General features: G+C 48.3%; 1 protein-coding gene across 1 annotated transcript in view; it reads right to left on the bottom strand.

The window, feature by feature from the left end:
• PNPLA7 (patatin like phospholipase domain containing 7) overlaps window positions 1–18,195 on the bottom strand; it is a 129,134-nt gene that overhangs the window by 12,995 nt on the left and 97,944 nt on the right. The window contains exons 27-31 of the mRNA XM_044269148.1: window positions 11,536–11,692; window positions 7,241–7,357; window positions 5,102–5,171; window positions 1,355–1,471; window positions 778–926 (exon numbers count right to left, since the gene is read on the bottom strand). Of these exons, the coding sequence (XP_044125083.1) occupies window positions 778–926; window positions 1,355–1,471; window positions 5,102–5,171; window positions 7,241–7,357; window positions 11,536–11,692 (610 nt within the window). The remainder of the gene's footprint in view (window positions 1–777; window positions 927–1,354; window positions 1,472–5,101; window positions 5,172–7,240; window positions 7,358–11,535; window positions 11,693–18,195) is intronic.

The following is an 18,195-nucleotide window of genomic DNA, read 5'->3' as shown; positions in this document are numbered from 1 at the left end:
CCGCTCAGATCGTGGTATGGAATGTTTACATCTCGTGTCTGTACCACGTGGAGATCCTGAAAAGTACTTGATAAAGTTCTGCAAATTAGCTGTCGCAAGTGCCCAGGCCCCTCAGCTATGTGCCCAGATAACCGCTCCCCTTGCAGTCCTCTGGCCCACCCTCCTGTCCTACTGCGTCCTCCTCTTCTAGCTTGGAGATCTTGAGAGAGCGCCAGCCACCGCCGGGCCCACACATGCAGAGACACGGATCTTAACAGTGTGCATGCTCAGGCCCGGCGCTTGCGCGAGATCTCCAAGCCAGAGGAGGAGGAAGCAGTAGGAGAGGAGGGCGGTCCAGAGGACTGCAAGGGGAGCGGTTATCTGTGCACGTAGCTGAGGGGCCCGGGCACTTGTGACAGCTAATTTGCATAATGTTATAAAGTACTTTTTGCAGGATCTCCACGTGGGACAGACACAAGAGAGATACTATTTTAATGGAGGGCAAACGTTCTAGGACGCGATCTGACTCAGAGTAGGTGACAGACTCCCTTTAAGTAAATTCATCCAACTGCACACAATCAGTTACTTGAGTTGTGTGGGAACAGCCTGTAGTGGACTGAGGCGCACAAGTGGTTAAGCAGCATTCATTTTGCACTGGTTAATCTATTCTCATTCCCTCCACATGAATGCACGGCTGCTCTGAGGCTTCTGCATCACTTCATCTGACAGCCATGGTTCGGATCGGGCGCCCCCCGGGAGCTGGAAGCTCAGTTCCTCCTTGTACCTTGGAAGTCTCACCTTGACTCTCTCCGCTATTGGATTCCATCTTTTCCACAGCAACCACCAACCGGACAGAGAATCGCCGTAGTTTGTCAGATCAGTCTCGTCTCTGCTGCCCACATCGATGGCTATCACCACTTTGGCGCCCATGGAGCGGGCAACGTCGGCTGTTGGGCAAAATGGAGCGGTTACAGAGCAAAGAAATTAACCTTTTGCTGCTAGGAGAGCTCAATGTGTGAAGACACATCTGCGTGAAATGTTAAAGTCAGCCCCAGCTGGCCTGCACGTCTTCTCTCCGTGTGCTGGAAGCTACTGTCCCCTGCTGTCAACCTCTTCAGGCCGGGCCTACACTGGGACATTTAGCTGCTGCTGGTCATGGGTGACATGCTTTTGGGAAACAAAGAGGTTGCGTCATGATAATACTTTATTACCGACCAAATCCCTGCCCCTAAAATCAATACTAACATATGTGCAGTACTCAGACCCCCCCCCCCCCCCCCCCACAAAAACAAACAACGACCCTCCTACACCTTATAACTGCTGAGTCAGGATATTCCTATTCTCCATTTATTCCCACAGCAGTCACGCTGCGTACCTGGCAGATTGTTGATGTAACCTCCATCCATTAACAAATGTCCATCCTTGGGGTCACAGAGAGGCGGCATGTACCCGGAGAGAGACATGCTGGCACGGACGTATCTCCACAGGCAGCCTGAGAAGAGGAGAGAAGGCAGGTGAAGACGTCTATAGGACAGGGAGCGCGGATCGGCCTGTTCTCCGCACTCATTATTACAGTGACTGACGACGCTCTCAGCATTTCTTCATTATCAGGACACTAGCAGAAGGACCGGCTTCGCTCGGGTAGATTTCATCTATCTCATTACATGTTTCTGTGTGTCGTTAAAAGATATAGACAGTATCCCCCATAACAGTGACCTCTACAGCACCTCGCACCTTTAACAGTAAACTCCACAGTCCCCCACCCCTTAACACTGACCCCCACAGTGCCCCACCACTTTAAAATGGGACCTCCACAGCTGCCCATCCCCTTAACTTTGACCTTCACAGCAGCCCACCCCTTTAACAGCGAGTTTCACAGCACCCACTCCCTTGACAGTGATCTCCTCAGGGGCCCACTCCTTAAAGGGGTTCTGCACTTTCAATTAACTGATGATGATCTATCCTCTGTATAGATCATCAGCTTCTGATCGGCGGGGGTCCGACACCCGGGACCCCCGCCGATCAGCTGTTTGAGAAGGCAGCGGCGCTCCAGCAGCGCAGCGGCCTTCTCACTGTTTACCGCCGGGCTGCCCGCCCACTGACGTCACGACTTGTATCAATTAGAGTGGGCGCGGCTAAGCTCCATTCAAGTGAACAGAGCTTAGCCGCGCCCACTTTAATTGATACAAGTCGTGACGTCAGTGGGCGGGCGGCCCGGCGGTAAACAGTGAGAAGGCCGCGGCGCTGCTGGAGCGCCTCTGCCTTCTCAAACAGCTGATCGGCGGGGGTCCCGGGTGTCGGACCCCCGCCGATCAGAAGCTGATGATCTATCCAGATGATAGATCATCAGTTAATTGAAAGTGCAGAACCCCTTTAAGGGTCCATTCACACGTCCGTAAGTGTTTTGCAGATCCGCAAAACACGGACACCTGCAATGTGCGATCCGCAATTTGAAAGTGAAAGTGAATGGGTCCACAAATTGCGGAACTAATGCAGACCCAAATTACAGACATGTGAATGGACCCCAACAGTGACCTCCACAGTACCCCGCTCCCTTAACAGTGAGCTCCACAGCAGTTGCCCCTTTAATAGTGGCCCCTGCCCCCTTAACAGTGACCTCCACAGCGCCCTGCCCCTTTAATGCTAGGGCTACAGGACAACACATGTCGCGCAACATTTTGTCTCAACAATTTTTATGATAGTTTATGGTGTCGCACTGCGACACGACAGTTGCAAAAAATCTATCCAAGCTGGATTTTTCTGCGACTGTCGCGTCGCAGTATGTCACATGTCATGAGACACATGTAGCAGTGTAGTTCTGCCCTATGTGTCGTGCGACTTATTGTCGCACAGCACTAGCCTAAAGCTGACCTACAGCAGTGAAGAAAAATGGCTGGGTTGTTATGGAAACCTGGAGTAAAGCTGTGTGTATGTGGAGACTAAGGGCCTGCGAGCTTCTATTGGCTAATAAGGGTCATGTGACCGTGTGTATGGCAGTTGAGATATGAAGAGAAAGATCTGCAGGCTTGTATTGGCTAATGCCAATCCTAGAGAGCAGAGACCCGGTCTAAAACCTTCCCGGTGACCTGATGTACCTGTGTGCCAAATTTGGTAAAGATCGATCCAGTCGTTTGGTCGCGCATAAAGAACATACAGACAGACATACAAACTCCTTGTGTACCGGCATGTCACCTCCACAGTATTCTTTCCCAGATAGTAAGTGATATGTCACCAAGTTTAGTAGAAATTGATCAATGAGTTTTTGAGTTACAGAACAATATGTGTGCTGCAAAAACAGTTGGAGCAAACAGACTCCATGCAGCTGCTGTGTAGGGGCGGAGGACCCCCCACAGGATTTCTTCCCAGGTAGCAAGAGATGTGTATTCCAAGTTTAGTTGAAATCGATGGTTGCGTTTCTGAGTGATCGTAAAACATACATACACACAGATTATATATATATATATATATATATATATATATACACACACGTCCTTCTTTATATAGATAGATCGTGCTCATGACCCTGGAAGGACACAGGGCTTGATGAAATGATGATAGCGCCTCAGGTGTCCTTTTTTACTGCGGTGTCCTACCCTACAGTGTAATTGTATATCGGCACACAGGGACACATGTGAACCTCTCTAGCGATAAATCACTGTGAGGGTATTAGCCTCCATCTTGTCCAGGATACATAATAATTTATGGCGATCTGCGGGATGCGGTCCCCTGCTGACACTCCACCAGAACCTGTCAGTATCCACTAATCAATCTGTGCTAGTACCGCCATTCATTCTAAGTCTCCAGAAGTCCAGCTGGGTTGGCTCTGCGGGTTCTCACATACCCCACAGCACACAAATCCCAGACATGTGGGGATCTCCAGCACGCTGCACTTTATTAATAGAGATTTACATTGATATACTCGGACTGACCCCCATATTAGTCCACCTAACCTAACAAAATGGAGAAGTGCCATCTACAAGGATAAAGTGATGTCGCCTGAGAACAGCAACTGCATGGGTTCTGTATGGCGGAGAATGCTCTGCAGGCTGTCACCACTTGACACGTGTAAATATTAAATGATCAACCATCCTAGGTCATTCCTGGAAGGACTGAGCGCTCATCATCATCATCTTGAAGTGCAACTTCCGATTGCACGTAACGGGCGATGTCAGGAAGCCAGCAGATGGTCCATAGGACTCTATTGTGTGGGTGTTGAGCTGCAGAACTGAGAATTAATGATGGAGAGAGTCCCTGCTATCTCCATGAGTCACCTGCCGGAAAATCTGAGGGAGCTTTGAATGTGGGGAAGAGAGTATAATGAGAACGGATAGCGACGAGATAAGAGAGCGCTCCTGAGTAGGAGGGCCGCCCTGTCAGCCATCATGTACAAGGAGATTCTCCCTCTTATCTGCCCGGGTATAACCACAGCTTCATTTACTATCTGGAGAACTGAACAAGATGTTCTGCTATGAACTACAAAGCGAGAAATGGAGGATGCGGGATGATCAAATTAGTCAGAAAAGCACATGGCGCACAGGGCAATGCTACAGATACTGTGTGCAGTCTAATCACAGTGTGCGGATCTCAGTCTGCTTGTTGGTGCATTACATGGAAGGCCCATTGATTTTAATGAGCGCTATGAAGTGCTTGAAGGGGTTGTCCAAGAGTCCAGGAATATATATATATATATATATATATATATATATATATATATATTATATATTATATATTATATATTATATATTATATATTATATATTATATATTATATATTATATATTATATATATATATATATATATATATATATATATATATATATATAGAAAACGGCATGCACCTCTTCAATCCCCAGCACAGATGCTCCAGTCCTATTTACAGGGTGATTACGCGCCGTACTGGAGCACTCAGTACATGGGATGGGGTGGGGTGTGGAATGGTTAACTCTTGGACAGCTCCTTTAATTTCACCTAAGAACACGCCAGCCACCTCCTCTCCAGACTAATCTTCAGGGATCTGTTTGATGGCACATGGAATCATACAATTGGTCACCATCTTAATAATGTGATAACAAATCTTCCTGGGGGTCAAGAAAGGGCGTGACAGACTGCTGAGGACACCTACCGTCTGTGTGCACCCTCATGGCGGAGGCAGTGATGTCAGTTGTGATGTTGAAATATGGAATCCAGAGATCCTAAAAACAAAGTACAATCACAGGTAAATTATATATCTGCAATACACCAGGGACTGCACATACAGCGCTGCCCATAATTATTCATACTCCTGGCAAATTTTTACTTAAAGTTACTTTTATTCAACCAGCAAGTAATTTTTGGATGGGAAATGACATAGGTGTCTCCCAAAAGATAATAAGACGATGTACAAGAGGCATTAATGTGGGGGAAAAAACATTTCTCAGCTTTTATTTACATTTAAGGAAAAAATACAAGATGTTCCGCACTGTGGAAAATCTCAGAGGACGTGGTCAGAAGCCAAAAGTGACCCCTGTGCTGCCAGGAGGATGGTTAGAGAGGTGAAAAAGAACCAAGGATCACCACCAAGGCCATCCTGGGGAATCTGGGCTCTGCTGGTGGCAATGTCTCAAGGCAGACAATCCAGCGGACACTGCACACTGCAGACCACGGAGGACGCCACTTCTCCAGATAAGGCACAGCAAAAACTCGCTAGGCCTTTGCAAAAGCTCATCTGGACAAAGACGACGACTTCTGGTCTTCTGTGTTATTGTCAGATGGAACAAAGATTGAATTGTTTGGTCACAATGAGGTTTCCTTCATTTGGCGTAAAAAAGGAGAAACCTTCAACCCAAAGAACACCATCCCCACTGTCAAACATGGTGGTGGGAACCTAATGCTTTGGGGGTGTTTTTCAGCCAATGGACCAGGGAACCTAATCACAGCAAACGGCACCATGAAAAAGAGCAATATATGAGGATTCTCACCAACAACATCAGGCGTCTGCAGAGAAACGTGGCCTTGGGCACCAGTGGACATTTCAGCAGGACAATGACCCAAAACACACAGCAAAAGTGGTGAAGAAATGGTTAGCAGACAACAACATTAACGTCTTGGAGCAGCCCAGCCAGAGTCCAGACCTGAATCCAATGGAGAATCTGTGGAGGAGCTAAAGATCAGGGTGATGGCAAGAAGACCCTCCAACCTGAAAGATGTGGAGCTCATTGCTAAAGATGAATGGGCAAAAATACCCGTGGAGACCTGCAAAAAGCTGGACTGCAATTATAGGAGGCGTCTGATTGCTGTAATAGCCAAGAAAGGCTTTTCTACTGATTATTGAGAAGGGGAGGAATAATTTTGGACTGGACACTTTTTGCTCAAATGTAAATAAAAGCTGAGAAATGTTTTTCCCCACAATAATGCCTCTTGTACATCGTCTTATTATCTTTTGGGAGACACCGATGTCATTTCCCGTAAAAAATTACTTGCTGGTTGAATAAAAGTAACTTTAAGTCAAAATTGAAGAATTATGGGCAGCACTGTGTACAGAGGCTAGAAGTAATGATGAGGGGGATAGTCCCCGCTGTGGTGCTCCCCTCTATCTGTAATACACTAGTGACTACACACATACACAGAGGCTAGAAGTAATGATGAGGGGGATAGTCCCAGCTGTGGTGCTCATCTCTATCTGTAATACACTAGTGACTACACACATACACAGAGGCTAGAAGTAATGATGAGGGGGATAGTCCCAGCTGTGGTGCTCATCTCTATCTGTAATACACTAGTGACTACACACATACACAGAGGCTAGAAGTAATGATGAGGGGGATAGTCCCCCAGGTGGTGCTCATCTCTATCTGTAATACACTAGTGACTACACACATACAGAGGCTAGAAGTAATGATGAGGGGGATAGTCCCCGCTGTGGTGCTCCCCTCTATCTGTAATACACTAGTGACTACTCACATACAGAGGCTAGAAGTAATGATGAGGGGGATAGTCCCCGCTGTGGTGCTCCCCTCTATCTGTAATACACTAGTGACTACTCACATACAGAGGCTAGAAGTAATGATGAGGGGGATAGTCCCCCAGGTGGTGCTCATCTCTATCTGTAGTGTACCAGGGACTGCTTTGGCTGCACACACATGTATATACAGGCAGTAGGTGTGATGAGGAGGAGGATAGTCCCCCAGGTGGTGCTCACTTCTATCTGTAATACACCAGTGACTGCACACATACAGACACTAGCTGTGATGATGAGGGGGATAGTCCTCGCAGTGGTGCTCACCTCTATCTGCTTGTCCTTGAATATGCAGCTGATGCTGTTATTGAAGGCCGCCCCGGAGAACATGGAGGTGATGGGGTAGGTGAGGTCCAGAACCTTCTTAAAAACAGAGGTCATGTCCTTGGAGGAAGATGAAAGAACAAACTGTGACTTTAAAATTCTCCTGACCAGTAATCCCATGTAATCCCAGCTGCTGGTCGTCACCGACAACGCTCTCTCTTCCGTATCATTATTCACCGGCCCATACTCCACCCTGGGGAGATCAGCTCTTTGGTGTAAATACAGACATTTTATTTCCCTGGCGAGGGACATGCTGACCCACCATTTTACATTGTCGTTGAGATTTTACAGCTTGTATTGGTCACTGAAACCCCTCTCCTCAGGTGTCAGGGCATGCTGGGTCTTGTAGTTCTGAGACAACTCCATGGGTAATGGAATTAATACCATCATGCATGTCCCTGATCATGTGGCCAAAACCAGTTGTCCCCCATGCTTCACCTAGATTGAGGCTAACTGCAGATGTCTGTGGAGCTCCTGTGACCTGTATAATCACAGGAGCGACTCCCAGCATCCCCCGGACTACTTCAAGTAATAGATCTCTTCTGTTACAGGGTTACAGTTTTCCTGTGACCCTCATCATCCTCCCTGCGAGGAGCAGCACCACCATGACAAGTGTCTGCACGACACATACTAGAGCCTTCAACCCTGGATGTGGGATTTTTGTGTCCGCCGGGATCCAGTGCAGCGTCCGTCTGTCCTGCTAGAATCTGGACGAAGGCTCCATGCGGGAGACAGACTGGTTGCTAGGGACGTGCTGCCATATAAAGGACTGCTGGTCTTATGCTGCGTATCCTTAGCAACCAGACGGTCAGACATGTCAGCTGCTCAACTCGGAGCCGGCAGCAAACACGTGGAGCAGCAGCTTCTGAGGACTTCATTAAGGGGAATACATTTTCCTTTGCACCCCAACTTCCTGTCCAGTAATGTGGCCCCTGATGGGAGACTCCATATCTGTAATGTTTCATTGCCAGGCCACGTACACAGATGTAGCAGTGCTGAGTTTGTCACTTAGCACTCATCACTAAGACGTCACAGTCGTTATCTGCTCTGTTAGGCACAAGGAGGTACGAATAATGCAAAGTCAGCTCTGCTACATCTGTACACACAAGCAGACATTACTGGGGACGCCATGTACCGCACTCCTAATACACAGCGGAGCGAGGGGAGTACGGAAACCCTGTCCTGGGATGCAGTTATACCAATTAGTTCTCGGTGACCCACTAGGTCACAGAGCATCCGATGACAGCCAAACCATACGGCTGCAAAGTAATGTCACCATTAGTTACGCTTCGCAGGTAGATGCAGGTCACTGCCGCCTTTCCGCCAGACACCACTGCGCCGCTTATCTTTTACTGTAGGAGCAGACAGGTAAGAATTACACTCTGTGCCCCCAACAGTAGGTATCTGGGGTACCGCAGCCGCCAGAGGCCAAACCGCAAATCCCATTCCAGATTACTGCCGCAAATGAGTAATGAGCAGCGTAACCCTCAGGAGAGGACAGGAACAATAAGAATACACAACAGAAGATTAACCCGTCTCCAGCTTAAAGGGTTCGTCACGTTCCTAAGGAGAATCGTCTACACGGCGGACCCCCATCACGGCTCTCCCCACACATCACAAGGCCCCTCTCCATACAGGTCACTTCTGGGCTCAGATGTATGAATCACTGCACACTTTTTCATAAAGCGGCATCACTAGGATTTACGCCTCCGTTTTTTTTTTTTTTGTCTCTGTTCTCTTCCTATGCTGATATATCGTATATCAAAACACACTGCCATACACATGATCAGCCAATAGAAGCTCGCAGGCCCTTGGTCTCCACATACACACACTTTTACACCAGGTTTCCGTAGGTCAGCTTTAAAGGGGCAGGGTGCTGAGGATGACACTGTTAAGGGAGCGGAGTGCTGTGGGGGTCACAGTTAAGGGGGCAGGTAGGGTGGCCATTTAGGCCACCCTCAAAAGACGGACTTAAAAACCCCGCCCCCAGGTCACACAGCCACACCACCATCTGGTTAGGCCACTCCCCCTCCCACTTCACAGGAATCGAAAAAATGAAGGTAAAAGTGCAGAGGTGGAAAGGGATGGTGACTTTCTCCCTGCAGCTCACACTCAGACAGCACAGTGCTGCTGTCTGAGAGTGAGCTGTTCAAAAGAACATCCCTGTGTCCGTCCAGGCCCTGCGTCAGACAGGGAGTCTGAAAGCTGGACTGTCTGGCCTTAAACCGGACCTCTGGCCACCCTAGGAGCAGGCTGCTGTGGAGATCACGGTCCGCTATGGAGGTCAGTGTTAAGGGGCAGACTGCTGTAGAGGCCACTGTTAAGGGGGTGGGGTGTTGTGGAAATCCCTGTTAAGGAGATAGGGTACTATGGAGGTCACTTATAAAGGGGCGGCCGCTGTGGAGGTCACTGTTAAAGGGGTGAGATGCTGTGGAGGTCACTAATGAAGGGGCGGCCACTGTGAAGGTGACTGTTAAAGGGGAGGGCGCTGTGCATGTTACTGCTAAGGGGGCAGGCTGCTGTGGAGGTCACTGTAAAGATCACTATTAAAGGGGCAGCAGGTTACAGTGAGGTCAGTGGGGAACTGTGGCAGTCACTGTGGAGGTCTGTTAAAGGGGGTTAAGGGGGATGGGAATGGTGGTGGTCAGTTAAGAGAACTGTAACCTATGGTCAGTGTTAAGGGGCGGGGGCTGTAGAGGTCACTGTTAAGGGGGCGGGCCCCTGTGGAGGTCACTGTCAAGGGGGTGGGGTGCTGTGGAACTCACTGTTAAAGGGGCAGGCTGCTGTGAAGGTCAAAGTTAAGGGGGTGGGCTGCTGTGACTGTCCCATTTTAAGGAGACAGGGCACTGTGTGTGTGTGTGTGTGTGTGGGGGGGGGGGGGGGGGGGTCAGTATTGAGGGGTGGGGGGGGCTGTGGAGGTCACTGTTAAGGGGGCGAAGTAAGGTAGAGGTCACTGTTGTAGTGGATAATGTTGATATATTAACGACACACACAAACAATAAATGAGATAAATGAAATATCCCGTGCGAAGCCGGGTCCCTCAGCTAGTAATAATATAATATAAAATAATTACCGATTTTATAATAAAATATATAAAATTCTATTGAATGCATCTATATGAAAATTGTATTTTGCATAAAATGTATTAAATGGTGCCTGTGGTTTGTTAAAGGGGTTGTCAGAGCTGAACCTGGACATATCCCCATTTGTACCCTGGCATCCCCCGATATGAGCATCAAAGCATTTCATGGTCCGATGCTCTCCCTTACCCTGAGCTGTATCGCGCAGGGCAAGGGCATTTTCATTAGATCTGCTGACGTATGGGTCTCTGCTAGGTGGTGCTAAAGCCCGCCCATTGCTGGTGACGTCATTAGGAACACTGCTAGGCAGAAACCTCCGCCTAGCAGTGTACGTTTATAAACAAAAAAGCTCTTGCCCTGCGCTATACAGCAAGGGGGAGCATCGGAGCATTAATTGCTGGGGGCTGAGGGGCTGAGGGGCTGCCTGGAAGTTGTGGTATTATATCTGGAGGGAAACTCATTAACACAGCTCACCACACTCACTTTCCCACTCACTTTTGAAACCTGGAGCGAGTGGTGTAAAATTTTTGAGCAGGTCAGTCCCAAAAAAGTGACAAAACCCTATTTTGTAACTTATTGAAGCCAGATTTCTGCAGTGCAGGCTGTGCTAAATTCCCAGCATAGTGTGGATGGAGCCCAACAGAACTGACAGAAGTGTGAAAGCAGCTCTGGATGCGATTGGAGACATGATATAAGTTGAGATGAGTATTTTGAGCAGATTTAGTGACACCAGTGTAATGACGGATTAGCAGATATTCCAGACGGTTGGATGGTCACATTAATGATACACCTTGCAGGTAACTAGGTGGGCTGCAGAGGTTACAGTATCTTCTGTGCCCTGGTGCCACCAGCCCCCTGCCATAGAGGGGATGGGCTTCACACTCTGTATTATGGACCAGGATCTTCAGGAGGAGATGTTTCCCCAGATCATTGCTTTCAATGGTCGGTGATGATTGTACAGGTGACCATGGGTTTCGCTCTGTTCACGTGCCTAAGGTTGCACTTACACCAATAGATTATCTGATCAATTTCTGTCCAATCAGACCAATAGTTGGTGTGTATAACAAAAGATCTGTGTAAACGGCCATCTGACCAATGATTGGTCAGATAATCTGTTGTAAGTCATCCTACTAAGTGCCCCGTAGAGGAGATACCCACCATGCACCACTCCCGAGCTCTGATCTTTGTGCGGTTGAAGCTGTGCTCCTCTGCGTACAGCGCCCCCATAAAGGACCCAATGGAGGTCCCTCCGATCATGTCGATGGGAATCCCGGCCTCGGTCAGAGCTTTGATGATTCCCACTTGCGAGCAGCCCCTGAAAAAGAGAAAAAGGCGTCAGCAAGACGTCCAGAACCTAAGAATCCGCAGCCCCCCCGGAGTCTCCGGATACAGGCAGAGCTCTTCTGGGCACTCAGCGGCAGGACGTCATGAGGAGCGACCACCGCGGCCAATGTGCAGCACAAAGATATAGAAGTTATCCAGTGATATTATATTGTTCTGGCTCGCCCCCAATATAATGATATTACTACATTGCTCAGGCTCCTTTTGCTTCTACATGACTGTGGCCGGCACTACCCGTCGGTATGACTACTGTGATACCACATTCATATTCACTTTAAGGGGTTGTGTCATGATTAATATTCAACAATTTAAGAAAAGCCCCTGGATCTGAATACTTTTGTAATTGCAGATCATTAAAAATGTAACACAGCAGCCGAGTTATTCAATAAAATCTATCCACATAGCGCCACCTGCTGTTTCTTCTTCTAATTTCTGTGTCTACCACAATGAGGTGGACAAACATGCTCAGTTCCATCCATTCAACTCCCACTAGATACAGCAGAAAGGACTTGTCCTCTGAGCTGTGACAGGGAGAGGGGTGCAGCAGAAAGGACCCCCCCCCCCCCAGCTGTGACAGGGAGAGGGGTGCAGCAGAAAGGACCTCCCTCCCAGCTGTGACAGGGAGAGGGGTGCAGCAGAAAGGATCTCCCCCCCCCCCCCCAGCTGTGACAGGGAGAGGGGTGCAGCAGAAAGGACCTCCCCCCCCCCCCAGCTGTGACAGGGAGAGGGGTGCAGCAGAAAGGACCTCCCTCCCAGCTGTGACAGGGAGAGGGGTGCAGCAGAAAGGACCTCCCCCCCCCCCAGCTGTGACAGGGAGAGGGGTGCAGCAGAAAGGACCTCCCTCCCAGCTGTGACAGGGAGAGGGGTGCAGCAGAAAGGACCCCCTCCCCAGCTGTGACAGGGAGAGGGGTGCAGCAGAAAGGACCTCCCCCCAAGCTGTGATAGAAAGAGGGATGCAGCAGAAAGGACCCCCCCCCCCCCCCAGCTGTGGCAGGGAGAAATCTGCAGCAGAAAGAACCCTCCCCAGCTGTGACAGGGAGAAAGCTGCAGCAGAAAGGACCCCCCCAGCTGTGACAGGGAGAAAGCTGCAGCAGAAAGAACCCTCCCCAGCTGTGACAGGGTGAAAGCTGCAGCAGAAAGGACACACCGCTGAGCTGCCAGCTTAAAATAAATCTAGCAGAGCAATTGAAACAATGAATGGGGAGATCTCGGGATCCATAAACAAACCCTTTTAAGGTTTACAGATAATAAAAGCACTTAAAATATTGCCATATTCCAGGACCTGTAACTTTTTTATTTTTCCGTTGACAGAGTTGTAGGACAGCTAGTTTATTATTATAATATTATTTTAGGAGGCAGATGAACAAAAAAGTTAAATTTTTGCATTTTTGTTTAACTGTTGAACATGTGGGATAAATAACATGCTAGTAGTATTGTTCAAGTTTGTACAGATGCAGCAGTACGTATTATGCATTTTTTTAAAAATATTTTTACATTTATTTTTTTAGCATTTTATAAGGAAAAACCTGAACTTTTTCTTTAGCACAAGGAAACCTATAGAGATCAGTCACCCTATTGGGCCCTGCCCCTTCCATAGATGGCAGACCTGGAGGCCATTTTTAGGCCCATCGCTGTCATAGCAGCCATTGGCACCCTGAAATCACATTGCAGGTCGGCTGATGAGGGGTGAAAAAGGGAGCCTGCCCCACTCTGAAATCATTTAGATGTCACGACAGCTACTGATCCTGACATCGAAGGGGTTAAACAGCCGGGATTGGACACTATGCAGCTGAGCACCCTTGCAAAGCAGACTCGCCAACAATAAAAACACGTATTGGTGTCCACTAAGGAGTTAAACATCCATTGCAATGGTTCCAAAGCTTCAATATAAAGCAGGCAGTGTCTTATTCTACCAATTCACCCAGTTGTCACAGAAAAGCACAGCCCCTGCTCTCTCTTCTCTATGGGCCCCGTTAGGTCTTGACGCAGCCTGAAAGTGAATAGCCAGGACAGTGTATATACAACCAAAGCCGTGTGTCTCAAGCCATCGTCCTGAGGGACGTCTCCACATGAAGATCAGACAGGAGATGCACTTGAAGCACAGGAGCGCTTGTGATGAGTAAAGTGTTAACCCCCCAGGACGGCGCAGTCTCCTCTCCTGCTGATTATCATTATGTCGCTTGGTTATCATCACTCATTACTTAATTGTAAATGGTATTTTTGGCTCTCCACCAAAGACGTGCAGATTACGTGCCGTCAGCTTGAGGCTGATTTACATGAATCTCAATCCTTCCGACCTTGAAGTGATCTGCAGACATTATCCTCGGGTAAGTCTAATTACGCTTCTCTATGCGCAGTTTGTTAAAAGAAAAAGATCTTTGATTTCTTGCCTCGATTCCCCGTCTGTACGTGACAGAACGCCGCGCTATTCCTGCACAGTCTACAAGAATTACAGATCCTACTTATCTAACACGAGCCACAGTGACCCACAGGAGGAATGTCCCTGATCTGGTCGGATTATTCCCATTTTGGAGAGAAGATATACGTTTGCAATCACTTTGCCCATTTCTACGCATTTTAAATAATTTAATTTATCCTGCTTTGAAAATTATCTCTTTTCACCCTTTAAGCGGCACCAAGAAACTTTCTGGAGTCTATAGATGGAAAGTTCTGGGCAATAGACAACGCTGTCGATTTTCCGCCTGGGATGCGGCAGCGAAAAATCCAAAGTGTTTTACAGTGGAAACAAAATGTAACAAAATCATCGCGGGATCTCGTAGTAAACTGATCTGAGGTATAGATTTTACATTTTCAGAACGTCAATGCGTCATCGGTCAGCAGCCTCCAGCACTCGAGCTATTGTGAAACTACAACTCCCAGCATTTACTTCTATGGGAATTTCAAGAACAACAAAGAGAAGAAAGGGACAGGAGGCAGCGCCTCATGTGTGGTGCGGTTTTCTTAGAATATGAACATAAACATAGTTGCGCTTACCAACTCTTGTTGTGAGGAGTCACAACAGCTATGTTCTACTTGGCTAATATTGCCCGATCAGCGTACGGGGGCCTGCGCTGCTGCCTTGGTTCCTACCCGTGCCGTGGATGCGGTCGTCGGGATGAAATGGTCCGTATAGAAGGAGAAAGGGGAACCTCTGTATCGGTGCTGTCAGCAGGAGTCAAATACCAGGTGAGTATTGGTAAAAAGTAGATCATTTTCATTTCCAGTCGACACGTTTCAAAGGCGGAGCGCCCCCTTCATCAGGACAGTAATCACGTCATCTATATACAGCGATTTGTAGCCTGCGCGACATAAATGGTTTTAAAAATCGCTGTATATAGATAACATGCGATTACTGTCCTGATTAAGGGGGCGCTCCGCCCTTGAAATGCATCGACTGGAAATATAAATGATCTACTTTTTACCAATACTCACCTGGTATTTGACTCCTGCTGACAGCGCCTTTTCTCCTTCTATACAGACCAATTTCAAGAACAGGGAAGCAATTGTGTATGCTGGGAGTTGTAGTATCACTGCACCTGGAGTTGGCTGATCCCAGGCGTTTGGTAGAATCTTGTAGCTCAGCTTTTACCTTGGATTTTGTTTCCGTCCAATTTTTAAACAGACGGTCACACCAAGTTGTTGCTGACAAAAACATTTGGATCTATACAATAATGTCAGATTTGGAGCTGTCTCCGCTGGCATCATACATGTCACACAGGATGATACTGATCCCAGATGACATACATGAGTTCTGCTTCCTAAACACGTCAGAGACGTTGTGTGAGACATGCAGGGAGAAGTGGGTTCTCTCTGCGCCATTCCCATGTTTATTCCATGTCAGCAGCTGATTAGCCAGGACTGGTACCCGCACTGGGGTGCCCGTGGTAGAGTGCGTGCTGCTCTGGGGAGTCAATATATGACATACACTGACGAGATTTACACAGCGCTGTTCTGACGGTCATCTCTGCTCATGATTCTTTCTGTGCAATCTGTGTGAATAACCTGCAATTGCTGCTTTCCGATGATGATCACCACTGCCATCCTGATAGTTTTCAGTATACGGTTTATGTTCGTCATCAGACCAGCCCTATTTACGGTCATCTGTAGAGTTTGGGAACTGAGCAGCAGAGGCCTCAGAGAGGGGACATGTGCCTCGGAGACGGACGCCTTCCTTGGTGCCAGCTCTGGTTATGCCCACATTGATCCGTGGACCTGCAATGGACTGTACTGCACACAGGTTTCTCTGGGTACTTGCTGTGGCTGGAGCTCAGGATATACAGTATGTTCCTAATGCATCATCCATAATTAACCTTCTCAACTGTATATAACCGGGGCGACGAGACGGGGATAAGACAAGACGGGGATAAGACTCACGAATGAGCCGGGTCGCAGAATGACATGCGGCCCTCATATAATGCTTCATCACCACAGTCAGTCAGAAGATCATAAGTGCTGCCCTTGGGCATATCAGAGAGATTGCGCTCATTATTCATTTATCTACTCAGTGCATGCTGGAAAATGCTACCCTTCGAGGCACAGCGCCAATGAGACGGCGGAGATCTGCCTCTGCTGACCTGAATTAACGTGGGATGTGATCGAGTGCATGACCACAAATCCTACAAGAGGCACCAATGTCAAAAAGTGTCCTTCTACACCAATCATTTCCTAATACCTGGAGAATAATTGCCTCCCAATATGCCTGGGCCCCTTACAGAGGTTGCACTTACCTGGCTGCACTGCACCCGCGTCGCTTCTAAAGCCCGCGTGGCCACTGCATCTCCCCATCGTGGATCACAGACAATAGCAGGCCACGATGGGAACGAGCCTCCCTAGCGTCACCCACGATGCTAGGGAGGCTTGTTCCCGTTGTGGCCTGTTATTCTCCGACCCCTCACATCCCTAACATGGGATGTTTTCATCCGCGCGATGGGTAGATGCAACGGAGTCCGTGAGGGCATCAGAAGCGACACCGGTGCCGGGGAGCCAGTTAAGTACAACCTTTGTGAGGGGCTCGGGCATATGGGGAGGTATTTTAGGGGTTGGGTAACCCCTTTAATTAATCTCTTTAATCCAGCATCTAATAATCCACGAACTCTGATAATTTGGCACTTGCTGTAAAGACAGAAATGCACAATTATCCTGACTTTCAAAAGACCAGAAGCAAAAAACAAGGACAAGAGAATGAGACTACATCACTGCAGGGCATGCTGGGAGTTGTAGTTCAGTCCCTCATTGGGAGTTCACTGGTCTATACACATATGAGAATCTCTGCACACTAAATAGAAACATCATTGCCTCCATCTCACATGACATATCCTGGCTGCCTCTGACCCCTGCACGGGAACGATCCCCTATATAAAGATGCAATTCTTCTCGCTGTGTAAGATACATCGCGCTCTCGCTGGATACAACATGGTTTGCCCTTTAAGCGAGAGACGGTAACAGATGCCCTGCCTACGCTCCGATGATATGAGGGGGTGGAATTGTGTTTGGGGAGAGCAGTGTCCTCTGTGTTTCTATCGTCTGTCCTTAAATTCCCTGCAGGATGTAAAGCTATGGACGGAAAGATTTGCAAATCTGCGATGTCAGCCCTAGACTGGTTCATACAATGCACAGCAGAAGAAACGATAATTGAATGATACACAATATGCCAATTCATCCCCGGCCATAGTGCTCCAGATACCTGCAGGGGATGGAACAAAGGCTCTTTTGTGTAACGGACTCAGAAGACAAAGACCTGGTGAAGTTCTGTGGCAGGAGTGGAGGACGGGGAAGGTCATTCATGAGCGCGCACAACATGTGCATCTTTCTTCCTAATGTGACCATTCTCTGGAATGGTTCCCGGAGAATCGATCTGCACTGGAATCTGTAGGATTAGATGTCTGGCCTCAAATGTGCATGCTTAAAAAATGGTAAGAAAAAGGGAAGAAAATGGCCGCTTATTTTAAAAACAGCTCCATATCTGTTCACAGGTCAGGTGAGGCACTACAGGTCAGCTCCATTTACTTCCTGGTGCAGACCTGTAATACCAGGCACAACCTGTGGGCAGATGTGGAGCTGTTTCTAGAAGAAAAGAGACAGACCAACCACAAACCTGTCCGATGGATTCACCCAATGTATTCTATTGATGGATGGTATAAGGGGGTTCACCCCCTGGGATCGTTCAGTCAGACCTGCGGAGGGAATAATACCTGCCTGATCCCCAGCTCTGGTTTCTGGTTCCTTTGCTCCCCTGCATCGAGTTTGATGCGGGTCACGTGGCTGCTGCAGTGGTGATGTGTTTCTGTGCGTAATGTCACTGGGTCACATGACACACGGGGAAGCCATCACTGCTGCGGCCGGCCACTGAGACTTGCAGCCAGATTGGGGAAGCAAAGTGAAGCAGGTTTTACTCTGTAGGTCCGGCCACATTGGGGCTTCTGCCACAAAGATCTCCGGGGGTGAACAACCCCCTTAAACAGGGCTGTTTATCTTCTT

The sequence above is a fragment of the Bufo gargarizans genome, chromosome 9 (genome assembly GCF_014858855.1).
Source record: "Bufo gargarizans isolate SCDJY-AF-19 chromosome 9, ASM1485885v1, whole genome shotgun sequence".
Taxonomy (NCBI): Eukaryota; Metazoa; Chordata; class Amphibia; order Anura; family Bufonidae; genus Bufo; species Bufo gargarizans.
This window is presented reverse-complemented; position numbering and strand designations above follow the sequence as displayed.